This window comes from Microcaecilia unicolor, chromosome 3, assembly GCF_901765095.1.
Source record: "Microcaecilia unicolor chromosome 3, aMicUni1.1, whole genome shotgun sequence".
Lineage (NCBI taxonomy): Eukaryota > Metazoa > Chordata > Amphibia > Gymnophiona > Siphonopidae > Microcaecilia > Microcaecilia unicolor.
In genome coordinates this window covers 346,690,652-346,703,570 of record NC_044033.1, presented here as the reverse complement: position 1 = coordinate 346,703,570, position 12,919 = coordinate 346,690,652, and the positions used below count along the sequence as shown (strand labels likewise).

At 45.9% G+C, this 12,919-nt stretch overlaps 1 protein-coding gene across 1 annotated transcript in view; it reads left to right on the top strand.

The window, feature by feature from the left end:
* CCDC170 (coiled-coil domain containing 170) overlaps positions 1-12,919 on the top strand; it is a 164,292-nt gene that overhangs the window by 64,041 nt on the left and 87,332 nt on the right. Inside the window, exon 4 of the mRNA XM_030198473.1 lies at positions 9,567-9,695. Coding sequence (XP_030054333.1) covers positions 9,567-9,695 — 129 coding nt within the window. The remainder of the gene's footprint in view (positions 1-9,566; positions 9,696-12,919) is intronic.

Genomic DNA, 12,919 nt, shown 5'->3' with positions numbered 1-12,919 from the left:
TCAGATGACCAACAGAGGGAATTGGGGATGACCTCCCCTTACTCCCCCAGTGGTCACTAACCCCCTCCCACCCTCAAAAAACAACTTTCAAAATATTGATTGCCAGCCTCTATGCCAGCCTCAGATGTCATACTCAGGTTCATCACAGCAGTATGCAGGTCTCTGGAGCAGTTTTAGTGGGTGCAGTGCATTTCAGGCAGGCTAACCCAGCCCCATCCCCCCCTACCTGTTATGTTTGTGGAGAAAACAGGGAGCCCTCCAAAACCCACCACAAACCCACTGTACCCAGATCTAGGTGCCCCCTTAACCCATAAGGGCTATGGTAGTGGTGTACAGTTGTGGGTAGTGAGATTTGGGGTGGGCTTGGGGGGCTCAGCTCACACAGTAAGGGAGCTATGTATCTGGGAGAAATTTCTGAAGTCCACTGCAGTGCCCCCTAGGGTGCCTGGTTGGTGTTCTGGCATGTCAGGGGGACTAGTGGACTACAAATGCTGGCTCCTCCCACAACCAAATGGCTTGGATTTGGTCGTTTCTGAGATGTGCGTTCTTATTTTCCATTATCGACGAAAATCAGAAACAACCAAATCTAGGGATGACCACATTTGATGATTTGGACGTCCCTGACCGTACTATCGAAACAAATGGTGGACGGCCATCTTGTTTTGAAAATACGGGTTTCCCCGGCCCTGGATCAGGACATTCTGCAAGGACGTCCTCATGCGCTTTGATTGACTCAGAGACTTCCAGGTCTCTCAGCTGAGTGAAGCACGGCCAAAAAGGACGTTTTTATTATTTGGGTGTGAATAATGGCCAAAATGGAAGGCTATTTTTGTGATGGACGCATTCAACTGCACTCTCCGATATCAGCTGATCAGGTGAGCGGCTGCATCTTCGGGCGGCACACAGGCTTTGCTGCTCTGCGCATGCTCGACCAGCCGATTGGCCGACTGTTTTACGATGGAATAGAGAATGCAAGTGAGCTACAACGAGTAGCTCATTTGCATTCCCTTTCCTTGATGCATAGCCGTTCCCTACCGATTCGCTATGGAATTCGGTAGGGAACGGCTCTAACCACAACTTTAGTGCATCTTGCCCTGAGTGTATAAAAAACAGCAGTGCAGGAAAGAGAAACAGTGCTGTGAAATATATATTACAAGAAAAGAACATTATAAGGAAAAAGTATAGGCGATTTAGCTCAATGTGTGGATGTCCAGAATGTAAGCAGTACGTGTAAAGCAAAACGAGACCACCAATGACTCCAAGAGGGGGCCTGGCACCAGCAAGCTTGCTTCTCCCAGGTCTGTCTTTGCTGCTCCTGCATGTGTGCAGGACCCCGGATGATTGCATTAAATGTTCTGAATGTGATAAATGCTTTAAAAACGTCTAAGTCTTAAGAATGTCCAAGTTCAACACACCCCTGGCACACCCCCTTGATATTTAGACACGCTTCTGACTGACTTCAGAGAAAAATGATTTGGACATTTTTGTGAGAAAACGTCCAAATGCAGACTTATGCCAATTTTTGGACATTTATCTCTTTTGAAAATGAGCCTGGTAGTGACTCACATGAGAGACAAACCCTTTAAATGTTCTGGATGTGATAAATGCTTTAAAAGTAAAGGTGAGCTGAAACTGCATAAGATGACTCACATAGAAGACAAGCCATTTAAATGTTCTGAATGTGATAAATGCTTTAAAAGGAAAATTGAGCTGCAACGGCATAAGGTGACTCACACAGGAGAAAAACCCTTTCAATGTTCTGAATGTGATAAACATTTCAGAAGTAAAGCCCATCTGCAATTGCATAAAATGACTCACTCAAGAAACAAATCATTTAAATTAGAGGTCTGCACGGGAACGGGGTTTGCGGGAATCCCGCGGAACCCGCGGGAATCCCGCGGGTTTCCCCCCCTGGCCAGCGGGAGTGCCGCGGGGACGGAACGAGACATGCGGGAGTCCCGTGGGGATGGAAGGCATTCTTACGGGAATCCCGTGGGGACGCTCGTCATGCACATACCTTTTTTTTTGAGCGTTGGAGCGAGCGTCCATTAGGAAACAGCAGTTTCTCTGTCTCCTAGCAACAGTCGCTACAAATACTGAAAGGATTGAGAACACACAGACCCTATCTCCGCAGCTAACTTCAAGGGCTATGAGGGAATACAAAAAGACTGGCTGCAGGCTATTAAAGAGTTAATTACCTTGCCACACTGACAATAGCAACAAACTGTCCCAGGTGGTCTGATTAAAGTATGCAAACTTCCTGTGCAAGTTTGCATTCCCTCCAGCCACGCACTTGAAACTTTCATCTGCTGCGAGAAACTGTGAGCAACTACCGTATTTAAAGCTGTTCCTGTCCAGAGCTCAGAACATTTTTTTCCCTTTACCCCTCAGCACCCCCCCCCCCCCCCCCCCCCCCCCCCGCATACCTGGGCAGTACATTTCATTCTGAATCACAGCTGGTTTGTGGTCACTCCTTGGTGAAAAAGAAAATACAGTACTCGTTTCTCTTCATCATTTTTGAGGTTTGCTGCTCAAGCTTAGCTCTTACTGATTAGAGGTGCAGTGCAGGGGAACATGTCTTCATTGCTGGTCAGATGTCGTACAGCTCTCTTTACTGGTGTCTGTAGTTCCATGGAAAACAACTTCTTGCTGCAGCCCAGAAAGTCTGCCTTGACGAACCCCTGGAGCTCACCTCTGCTCAGGATCACGACCATGGCGCACATAGCTCGTTGCAAAATCGCAGCGGTGATCCATTTAAGCTACAGGGGCGGTTGCCCCTTCCTTGGCTGTCACTGCCACCTCTGAATCCTGTGCTTTAGGCTCACACTCACAGCCGCATGGCTAAAGAATACCACACACGTAAGCAAAGCTCGTCCGTACCTTCGCGAGCCCGCTACTAGCACACTGTAAACCTGGTAGAGCAGGAGCAGCAGCAGAAGACTCAAATTTCAAAGCATGGCTACACGAAGATTATTTCAAACAAAGCATGCCGTGGTTACACTTTACTTTCTGTGCTGCTGGTTGGCCCCTTCTTCTTTTAGTGGGCGGAGACACCAAGCTCTCCTCCAATGAGGCGCCACTCAGAGTCAGAGAGCAGGAGAATGAAAGTTTCTCGTCTTATTATTAGTTTTTTGCCAGCCAGTTGGACTTGTTAATGATGTCATACTGCTGAGAACAGCAGGCTCCAACCAGGTCCGTGCTACCAGTAAATAAAGGCAGACTCTGACCATGCTTTATCAGACTCGTCATTACTCATCTTGGAGGAGGAGGAAGCAGTGCTGTAGGAGGACAGGAGAGGAGGACAGCGACAGCAGCAGCAGCAGCAGCAGCAGCAGCAGCAGCACCACCACCACCACCACCACCACCACCAAAAGGAGCACTGCAGGAGGAGGACTTCTCTCAGAGGCAGCAGGAGTTCAGCAGCTGTGGTACTGTGACCACCAGAGAGCCAGACCAGAAGAGAAGGGGCAGTGAGTACTACTAGTGACATCCACAGAAAAGAACTGCATAGAGGTAAGCTCAGCTGACTACTTTTATTTTGTATATGTATATAGGCAGTTTATTTCTCTCATGGTGGGAACTGGCTGTTTGTGTGCTGTTTTACTGCAGCTAAAGCATTAGCATGCCCACTTGTTTCTTTTGTTGAGGGCATTGTGCTGTTTGGGTGACCAATAATTCTCTCTATCTTAGTGTGGAAAAAACTTCAGTTTCTTTTATGCAGTGGCATAGGAAGGGGGGGCGGGAGGGGCGGTCCACCCCGGGTGCACCCGGGTGCACGGCAGGTTACTTCCTGTTCCGGGGCAGAGAGAGCAGGGAACCAGCGGGGCCGACGCAGCTCCGAGTGACGTGCACTCGGGGCGGATCGGCCCTCCTGCAGGTAACAATGTGGTCCGGGGGGTGCGCCGCAGAGGGGGGGGGTCGCGCCGTGCTGCACTGGGGGGGGGGGGGTGCGCAGCAGCAACCCGCCCTGGGTGCCGTTAGCCCTCGCTACAGCACTGCTTTTATGTATTTATTGCCCTTTTTCAAAAATTCAGTATATTAATGAGTGAAGAGCCCAAGCCATTTCAGCCTTTCTTCACAGGGAAGTTGCTTGTCCCATCCCCTTTATCATTTTCGTCAACCTTCTCTGGACCTTTTCTAATTCCACTATATCTTTTTTGAGATTCGGTGACCAGAATTGCACACAGTATTCAAGTATTCATGGAGCAGTACAAAGGTTTTTTTTGTGTCAAAAATGTTGGGCTACTTTCTGGAATGAATCGGGCTAGAACATGTTTCGCCATATGGCAACACTGGCCCTCAGATCATGGAAAAAGAAAAGGGTGGCCCAATCCCTCCACCATGGTCTTTCATGATGGCATTTTGTTTAGTACAGTAGTAAATACATTTTTCATTTTTATTTCTTCTGTCGTATCGTTTTATAGAGGCTGCCACTCGGTAGGTATGGTAACGGAAAAGAAAGCCGACATTCAAAAACTTATTGATTCAAACAGCGACCGTGTTTCATATACAAAAAATAAGGGTAAGAGTGGAGTATGGAATTTCTTTAAATCGGTATTGATCGATGCCAAAGAAGTGCCTTTTGTGCTTTGTTCGAGATGCAAGACAGTTCTCTCTTGGAGATCACGTGATGGCACCAATGGCTTATGGGCTCACAAGGACTACTGTGCAAACCGTATGCCAGCAACAAAGATTACAGCTATACCAGGCTTTTTTCTATCAAGTAATACCAACAAAGTACCTGCAAGCATCAAATCTGAAGTGGCAGACAGTATGGTCACCATGTGTGCAACAGATGTGAGGCCTTTTTCTATTGTTGAAGGAGACGGATTCAGGAATTTAGCATCAAAGCTCATCTCCATTGGTGCTAAATATGGGAACGTTGACCTGGACCAAGTCTTGCCCTGTGGGTCAACTGTGTCTCGTCATCTTGATGGTGTTGTTGAGAAAGAGAAGACCACACTCATCGACAAGCTAACTTTGGTGCCACATTTTGGTGTGACAACTGACCTCTGGACACACAAACAAAGCAACCATAGCTACATAACTGTGACTGTACAGTATATTGATAACTGGCAAACTGAATCGTTTATCTTGGCTACTCGATTACTGGATGAAAATCATACCTCAGAAAATATAAAACTGACAGTGAAGTCAATTCTGGACGAGTTTTGTGTTCAACGTCAAGACAATGTGTTCACTACAGACAATGCCAATAATATGAAGGCTGCCTTTCGAGAAAACATGTGGCTTGGATGTTCATGTCATAATCTAAATCTTGTTTTGTCACATGGACTACAACAGCAGACAAGTTCGAATGGCACTGGTTTGCCACCTGAGGTTGCCCAACTTATTGACACTTCGAAAGAACTAGTGACATTGGCAAAAAGAACAAAAATTAACAATCAGCTAGTAACAACACTTAAACAATGTGTAGTAACACGATGGAACAGTATCCTGTTAACACTGAAATCAGTGGCAACAAATTTTTCAGAACTCCATACTCTGAGTGCCGAGCCAGGTTTTAATAGAAATTTGTTTCGTCTCCTGGCTCATATCAATGAAGACTTATTGGCTGATGTCATTCAAGTTTTGGAACCAGTTGAAGTGGCCACAAAATGCCTCTCTACTGACAAAAGCCCTTCATTGCATCTGGTGTTACCTACCAAAATAAAGCTTCAAAAACATTTCACTGAAAAGTCTTCTGACAGTACCATCATCTCGCAACTAAAAAAACATCTACTTAACATGCTGAATAAATACTTCACAATTCATCATTTGCATTGTACCGCTGCTTTGCTGGATCCACGTTTTAAAAACAACTTTGCAACATTAGCACCAATTGAATATGCACAGGCACTGTCCAGCTTGAAAGAGATGATAGATAGACTGCCAGCAGAAGACATTTCACTTCCAGATGACTCTGTCTTGCAGCAACCCAATAAAAAGATGAAACTAGAGGAACATTTCTTGGAAGACCTCTATTCTTCTTCATCTTCAAATATATCTGAGGTATGTATATATGTTCTTTTGTTAGCTATTTCAATATGTTCTATTTGTAATGACAATACTACTGTCATTGCAAAATATGCCTTCACACAATCACATTCAAAACGATACCATCTGCTTTTTCACAGATGGATGCATACATGACTACCACTGACGGAATTACTGATGACATCTTGTCTTACTGGAAGTCAAAAACAACTAAGTGGAGAAATCTTTCTAGAGTTGCCAGACGAGTCCTTGGAGTGCCTGCTGCCAGCACATCATCCGAACGGTCATTTTCATCAGCTGGGCGTGTTCTTGAGGATAGACGATCACAGCTAGGACCACACACTGTTGATGGACTTCTGTTTCTGAATGGACTAAAGAAATAACTGCCAAATATTCCTGACTGGTTTGGGTCCTCTTACTTGGACGATGTTTGCATTTTGTATTTTCATTAAAACTCAATAAAGACTAATTAAAATTCAGAAATACATACTTCCTTTTTTTTATGGGGACGGGCGGGGTTGGAGGAGATCACGCACGGGGACGGGCGGGGACGGAGGAGATTACTCACGGGGACGGGTGGGGACGGGTTAGATTCTGGCGGGGATGAGCGGGGACGGGTTTGATTCTGGCGGGGACGGGCGGGGATGGGTCGCATTTCTGTCCCCGTGCAACTCTCTAATTTAAATGTTCTGATTGTGATAAATGTTTTATACACATAGATGAGGTGCAAAAGTATAAAGTGACTCACAGGGGAGACACATTTTTTAAATGTTCTGAATGTGATATTGTTCAAAAGGAAAAGTGAACTGCAACTGCATAAGGTGACTCATACAGGAGAGAAACCCTTTAATTGTTCTGAATGTGATAAATGATTTAAAAGTAAAGGTGAGCAGAAACTGCATAAGGTAACTAACACCGAAGACAGGCCATTTAAATGTTCTGAATGTGATAAATGTTTCAAAGGGAAAGGTGGGTTGCAACAGCATAAAGTGACTCACACAGGAGGCAAACTATTTAAATGTTCTGAATGTGACAAATGTTTCAGAAGCAAAGCTGAGCTGCAAAACAATGAACTGACTAACAGAGGCTGTCAGAAAAGTGAGTATCACCAGAACGGCATTGACTGTAGAGGTGTTGGTCCCAAGCGATTACTTGGTGAATTGTGTGGAGAGAGAGAAGATCCTCAAGTACCAAGAAATGCTGTCCGAGACTAAGAAAACGTTGCAGAAAAATATGGATATATTTTCTATTGTTTTGGGTACCACAGGCTTGATTTAAAAAAAACTCTTCTAAGTACATCTGGATAAGCTGCCTATGTATATTACATCTTATTAACTCCAGAAAGAAGTTCTCTTTGGCACAATGCAAGTACTACAGTGAGTGTTAGCAGTAAATTTGAGAGACTGAGATCATCCTCCACATTCCTTGCCTTAGGAGTGAAGTTCATTATTGTCTTGGGATGCACAAAAATAACTCATTTGGAGAATTTGCAGACTATGGACTTTTCCTCCAGGAACTTGTCCAAACCTTTTGTAAATCCAGATATGCTAACCGCTGTTACTACGTCCTCCATCAAAGAGTTTCAGAGCTTAACTATTTGTTGAGTGAAAAAAAATATTTCCTCCTTTTTGTTATAATAAATGCCAATAGAATATATGATTATATAGACTCCAATAACATCTTGGAAATAGCGCAGAAGGGCAATAAGAGAGAAGCACATGGAACAAAAGATCAGTTAATGTTGAATAAAGCCATCTTGGCCAGTGCTAAGATAAGCAGAAATCTTAGTATAGCATGGATTTACTATAAGAAAGCCTTTGATACTGAACCACATTCTTGGATAATAAATTGCTTAAGGAGAAACATTTGAATATTTGATACCACGGTCTGGTTTCAGGACCTTGTGAAGAGTACGAGGACATGGAGTGGGAAATGGCCAGGGAAGGGGAGAGAAGGGCTCCTTCAGGGTGGCCTGAGTCCGTCCGTAGGGGTGGTCGCCGTAGATTCCGGTCCCCAAGGATCCAGCATGATAGGAAAAGCAGTTGGTCATCTTCCTCAGAGGAAATAGTGAGAGCCAAAGACTACAATTCCCAGCAGCCCCTGAGGGAGACACAGAGTAGAGCCAGGGACTACAATTCCCAGCAGCCCCTGAGGGAGACACAGAGAAGAGCAAGAAAGAATTATTCACACTACCAGTCCCAGAGGGCTAATGGGAAGGAGGAGACTTTGAGTAAGTTCAATCAGAGGAATTAAGAGCAGCTGGGAGGGGGCATGGTAGAAGAACCCATGGATTGGCAATCAGGGGATGGTGGGAAGAAAGAGAGAGAGAGAGAGAGAGAGAGAGGAGAGCCTGGAAGAGGAGCCCATGGATATCTCAGTTCTTGCCAAAGTTAAAGGTAGAGAGTTAAGAGGGCAGATGGCAGCCTGGTTCTCTGGCTTGATGCAGGGGGCAGAAGGTGGCTGCATCAGAGGAGGAATTAAGCAAGGAATGTTTCAACCTGGGTCAAGTGGGAGGTTGTCAGGAGTTGGTGCTGACAGTGAAAGGGTGGGACCCTTACATTCCCCTGGACCGGTAATAGGTGGACAGGGGGAGAAAAGGTTGAAGTGGAAAAGTGAACTGTTTAAATTGGGGTTTGTGCTGCAACACTGACTCTCTCCCTAATCAGGAAAGTTGAAGGAACCTGAGAGAAAAAAAAAAGGGGGGGGGGGGAAAGAGTCTGATAAGACCTTGATATTTGTTTTACAATTATAACAAACCTATATCACATTAGACTGAACTTCATGATGTCAGTTTTCAGACAGCTGTATGTGGGTAAAATTAACCAACATACACACAGAACAAAAGCCTCCGCAGACTGAAGACACACAGGAAACAGTGAAGGTGACTCAAATAATGCACAGACGATGCTCCGAAAATTCTAAAAGTTTATTGTCCAACAACCAAGACTTGACATGGCCATGTGACTATTTGCTGTCTGTGATGAGAAGTGAATTTTAAATAGCTCACTAGTGAATTCCCTTGCAATCAGCAGTACTCGGTTAGGCTGACATTTGCGATAGATAACTCCTGAGGCAAGCCAGAAAGTCCGAAACATGGCCAGGTCGAGTCTTGGTTGTTGGACAATAAAGTTTTAGAATCTTTGGAGCATCGTCTGTGCATTATTTGAGTCACCTTCACTGTTTCCTGTGGGTAAAATTAACCAAACAACTTTGTCCAGTTAACCTTATCCGAATATTCAGCCCAAATATGTTCAGGCTGAATACCCCAACTAAAGTTAACCACACCTCTCTACTTAAGTTAACCGAACAAATTTATTTGTTTAACTTTATGTCTGCAGTCTGGCCGAGCACAGTTACCTGTTAACTTTGGCTGCCCAATGCTGAATATCAGTGCTGACTGGCCAGTGTTGAAATGGGCCTCAGGAATGCCCCCAACTCCGTCCCGTTTAGTTCTGGTAAACGTTAGTGGAGGTAGAATTTTAACTGTGAAGTGTGCCAGACACACCCTTTCAATATTGACAACTTTGTCTCAATCACGTATTCATAGTCTACATGTGTCACCTTTCCAGAGAACTTATGAACACCTTTTGGACATGCCGATCACTCGAGAACAGATGAATCACTATCGTGTTCAGGTTGAAACTGCTCGCAGTGAACTTGCTGCTCTACATGTCAAGTTTGAATGTGCTCAGGCAGAGGTAAGAATATACAGAAAAGGCTGGCCTAGCCTGCCCAGAGAGCTATGCGACTACTGGCACCAAGGTCCCGATGCTCAAGCTAACAGAGCTTTCAACGTTTCATTGACTAGTTTTAGTCAGTTTACCGTGCATGTGATTGTGTGTCTAATGCAGAAAAGGTTTCTGCACGGCATTTTACCGTTCATGGAAAAAGCAACTGATGATTCTATGAAACAAGCTCATTAGTATTAAAATGTGATTCCTTCCCATGCTCAGAAAAACGGCATACAACCCCCACCCCTAATGACTAAAACCTATCAACAGCTCTGAACAGGCTTTAGGGTGAGTGGGCACAGTTACAGAAGAGTCCCTGGGGGTAGATGGAGGAATGGGGGCAGTTGATCTTTGCTTAATCTCAGGGGTCCCCTGCCGATCTCTAGTTCCTGATGCGGGAGGTTGCGGGTACCGGACAGCTGTAACTCTGTGTGCAGCTCTGCAGTTTTTGCAATTTGTTTCTGGAGTCGTCTCCAGTATTATGTTTTTTTTTTAAACATTTTTTACTTGTATATTTTTACATTTTTGCTGTCTGGTTTACTTTCTGTTCATGGTTTCCACTTTGGAAACCACAGCCGTTCCCTTTTGACTGGGCATGCATACAACAGCTGTGCATACCGCACAGCTTTTGTGGGCATGCTCCTGAATGTTCCTCCCCATTTAACTTCCAATGCTCAGCACTAACAGTGTGCATATAGGGTTGCCATGTGGCAACCTGGAACTACCACTGGCCCAACACGGCCGTCGGCGGTAGTTCTGCCTCCAGCACTCGCCATTGGCGCTGCTGGATTAAAAAAAAAAATACCGCCGGTGGTTACCCGGCAGCAATTGGGCAGTGCTGCATGCTGCCCGGTTACCTCCAGGGTAGTGTGGGAGCCATTACTGCCACCTCAATGGGTGACAGTAAGTTCTCCTCCCCCGCATGGCAATGCAGTAAGTTCAAGCGTACTGAATGACCATGTGTTTTGTTTTTTTTTACCTGCTGTGGTAAAAGTGGTATGTGGTAAAAACAGCTGCCGCCGCTATCGCAGGGCCTTTTTACAGCAGCTTGGTAAAAGGGCACCATAATTTACATATCGATAGTGTTGAACATTGTGCGGTAAGTTTGATTTGGTGCACAGGCTGGTGTTTTCTGGTGCTGTTCCCTAAAGCGTTGGAGTTCTGAGCATCTGGGCCTCAATGCCTGGACAACGTCTGGTAGTCGCTGATCAACTGGGTATTCAGCGCCAGTACCTGAGTGTGGACCAGTCCTGAATATTCGGTTGCAAATCAGCCTGTGGCAGTCAGCATTTACAAAAATGTTGACAGCTGTGGTCTGAATATTGGCTCCACTGTTTTTAGAGGACCATACGAGGAGTAGCTTAATGTCTAGTCCAGTGGGCGAGAACCAGGGTAGGGTTAGCAATCTGCCCGTTTGTCCAGATTTCTGGACAAATGAGCAGGCTGGTGGGCGGGCATAGGACGGCCCGCCCCCCAGCCTACCTTTTTGCCCAGAAATCCGGACAAACGGGCAGATTGCTAGCCTCCCCTCCCCTTACTTACTAGTGCCCTGGTGGTCTAGTGACCTCTTCCGCCTTTGGGACAGGAAAGAGCCCCCTCTTTCCTGCCCGGAGCGCTGCCCTGCATGCATCCTTCCTTTTGCTGATCCTCGGAGCCGATTCAAAATGGCCGCCAAGAGTTGAAGTGACCTCGCGAGACTTCAACTCTTGGCAGCCATTTTGACTCGGCGCTGAGGATCAGCAACAGGAAGGATGCATGCAGGGCAGCGCTCCGGGAAGGAAAGAGGGGGCTCTTTCCTGCCCCGTAGAGGTCACTAGACCACCAGGGCAGTAGTGAGGGGGGGCGACGGGGTATGTGACAGGGGGTGGAGCGAGGGTGTGACAGGGGGCGGGGTGTGAAAGGGGGCGAGACTGGGTGTGGTGGGGGCAGGGCATGCATCCTCCTTTTGGGGGGGACAAAATATGGTAACCCTAAACCGTTCCTTGTGACCCTGGGCAAGTCACTTAACCCTCCATTACCCCAGGTCTAAAACTTAGGGGCCCTTTTATAAACCATGTTAGGAAGTGGGCTTAGCACATCTTAACACGGGACTTACCTACAGGCTAGGCTCATTTCTAATGCAGCTGAATTTTAGGCATATTTCCATTTTTTTTCAGGTTGTGTACTATTTAGGAGGCGATAAGTGCTCCTGCTTTAAGTCCACTTTATCCAGTTCACTCGCGCTACCTGGATTATGCTTCCATGCTCATTCCCTGCTCATGCCATGACCCTCCCCAAAAAATATTAAAACAAAATAGTGCATGATTAGTGTGTGCTAAGAGGCCTTTTCTCCAAGAGCGCATTAGCGCTTAACATGGTTTAATAAAGGGCCCCTTAAATTGTGAGCTCACTAAGGACAGAAAGTATATAATATGTAAACCACTTTGGTTGTATATCAAGAATCTAATAAATATACCTTATTGTGCCATTCTATGTACAGGCCTTCTGACATCAGCATGTCACATGAGATGTGTGACCATTTACAGCTTAGTGCTACAGATTCTGCATTTGTCTGTTTTACCATTGTTTCTGTGCTGGCTGTAACCCTTTTTGTCTGCAATCCACTGTCCTATGCTGCAGTTATCAATCTCTCATCTCTAGGTTTAAGTTCTCCCCTCCTTAGCTATTCGGGTGTCACATTTTGATCTGCTTATTTTTGAATTAACTCTATGCATTTCCTACTCTATTTTAGCCTTAACCAGTGGTGTTCCTTGGTCAGCTGCCACCCGGGGCGCATAGCCATTGTGCACCCTCCCCGCCCCCCCCCCCCCCGGCGCATCTCCTTCAAACCCTCTCCCCGGGTGCATTGTTCTTACCTCTTGGGGGTGCTGGGAGCTGACAGCTGCGTGGCTACTTCCTGAATCCCTCTGCAGCGTGCACCCGGGGTGGATTGCCCCCATCGCCCTGCCCTCGGTATGCCACTGGCCTTAGCCTTGTGATTTTTTTCATCTTGCTGTGCTAATTCTTTTGCTTGCTTCTCCTCTTGTGCTGATAAATTTTCACTCATTCCTTCTGCCCATCAGAATGCTTGTATAAATTTAAGGATGGAGACTGACTGTGGCCACTTGCTTTCAGTACTTCAGCATTTTTTGATTATTTGGGCCTGTTGATGCTGGTAAGTATGCCTGAAGGCTTGTGATGGTTATTTGGTA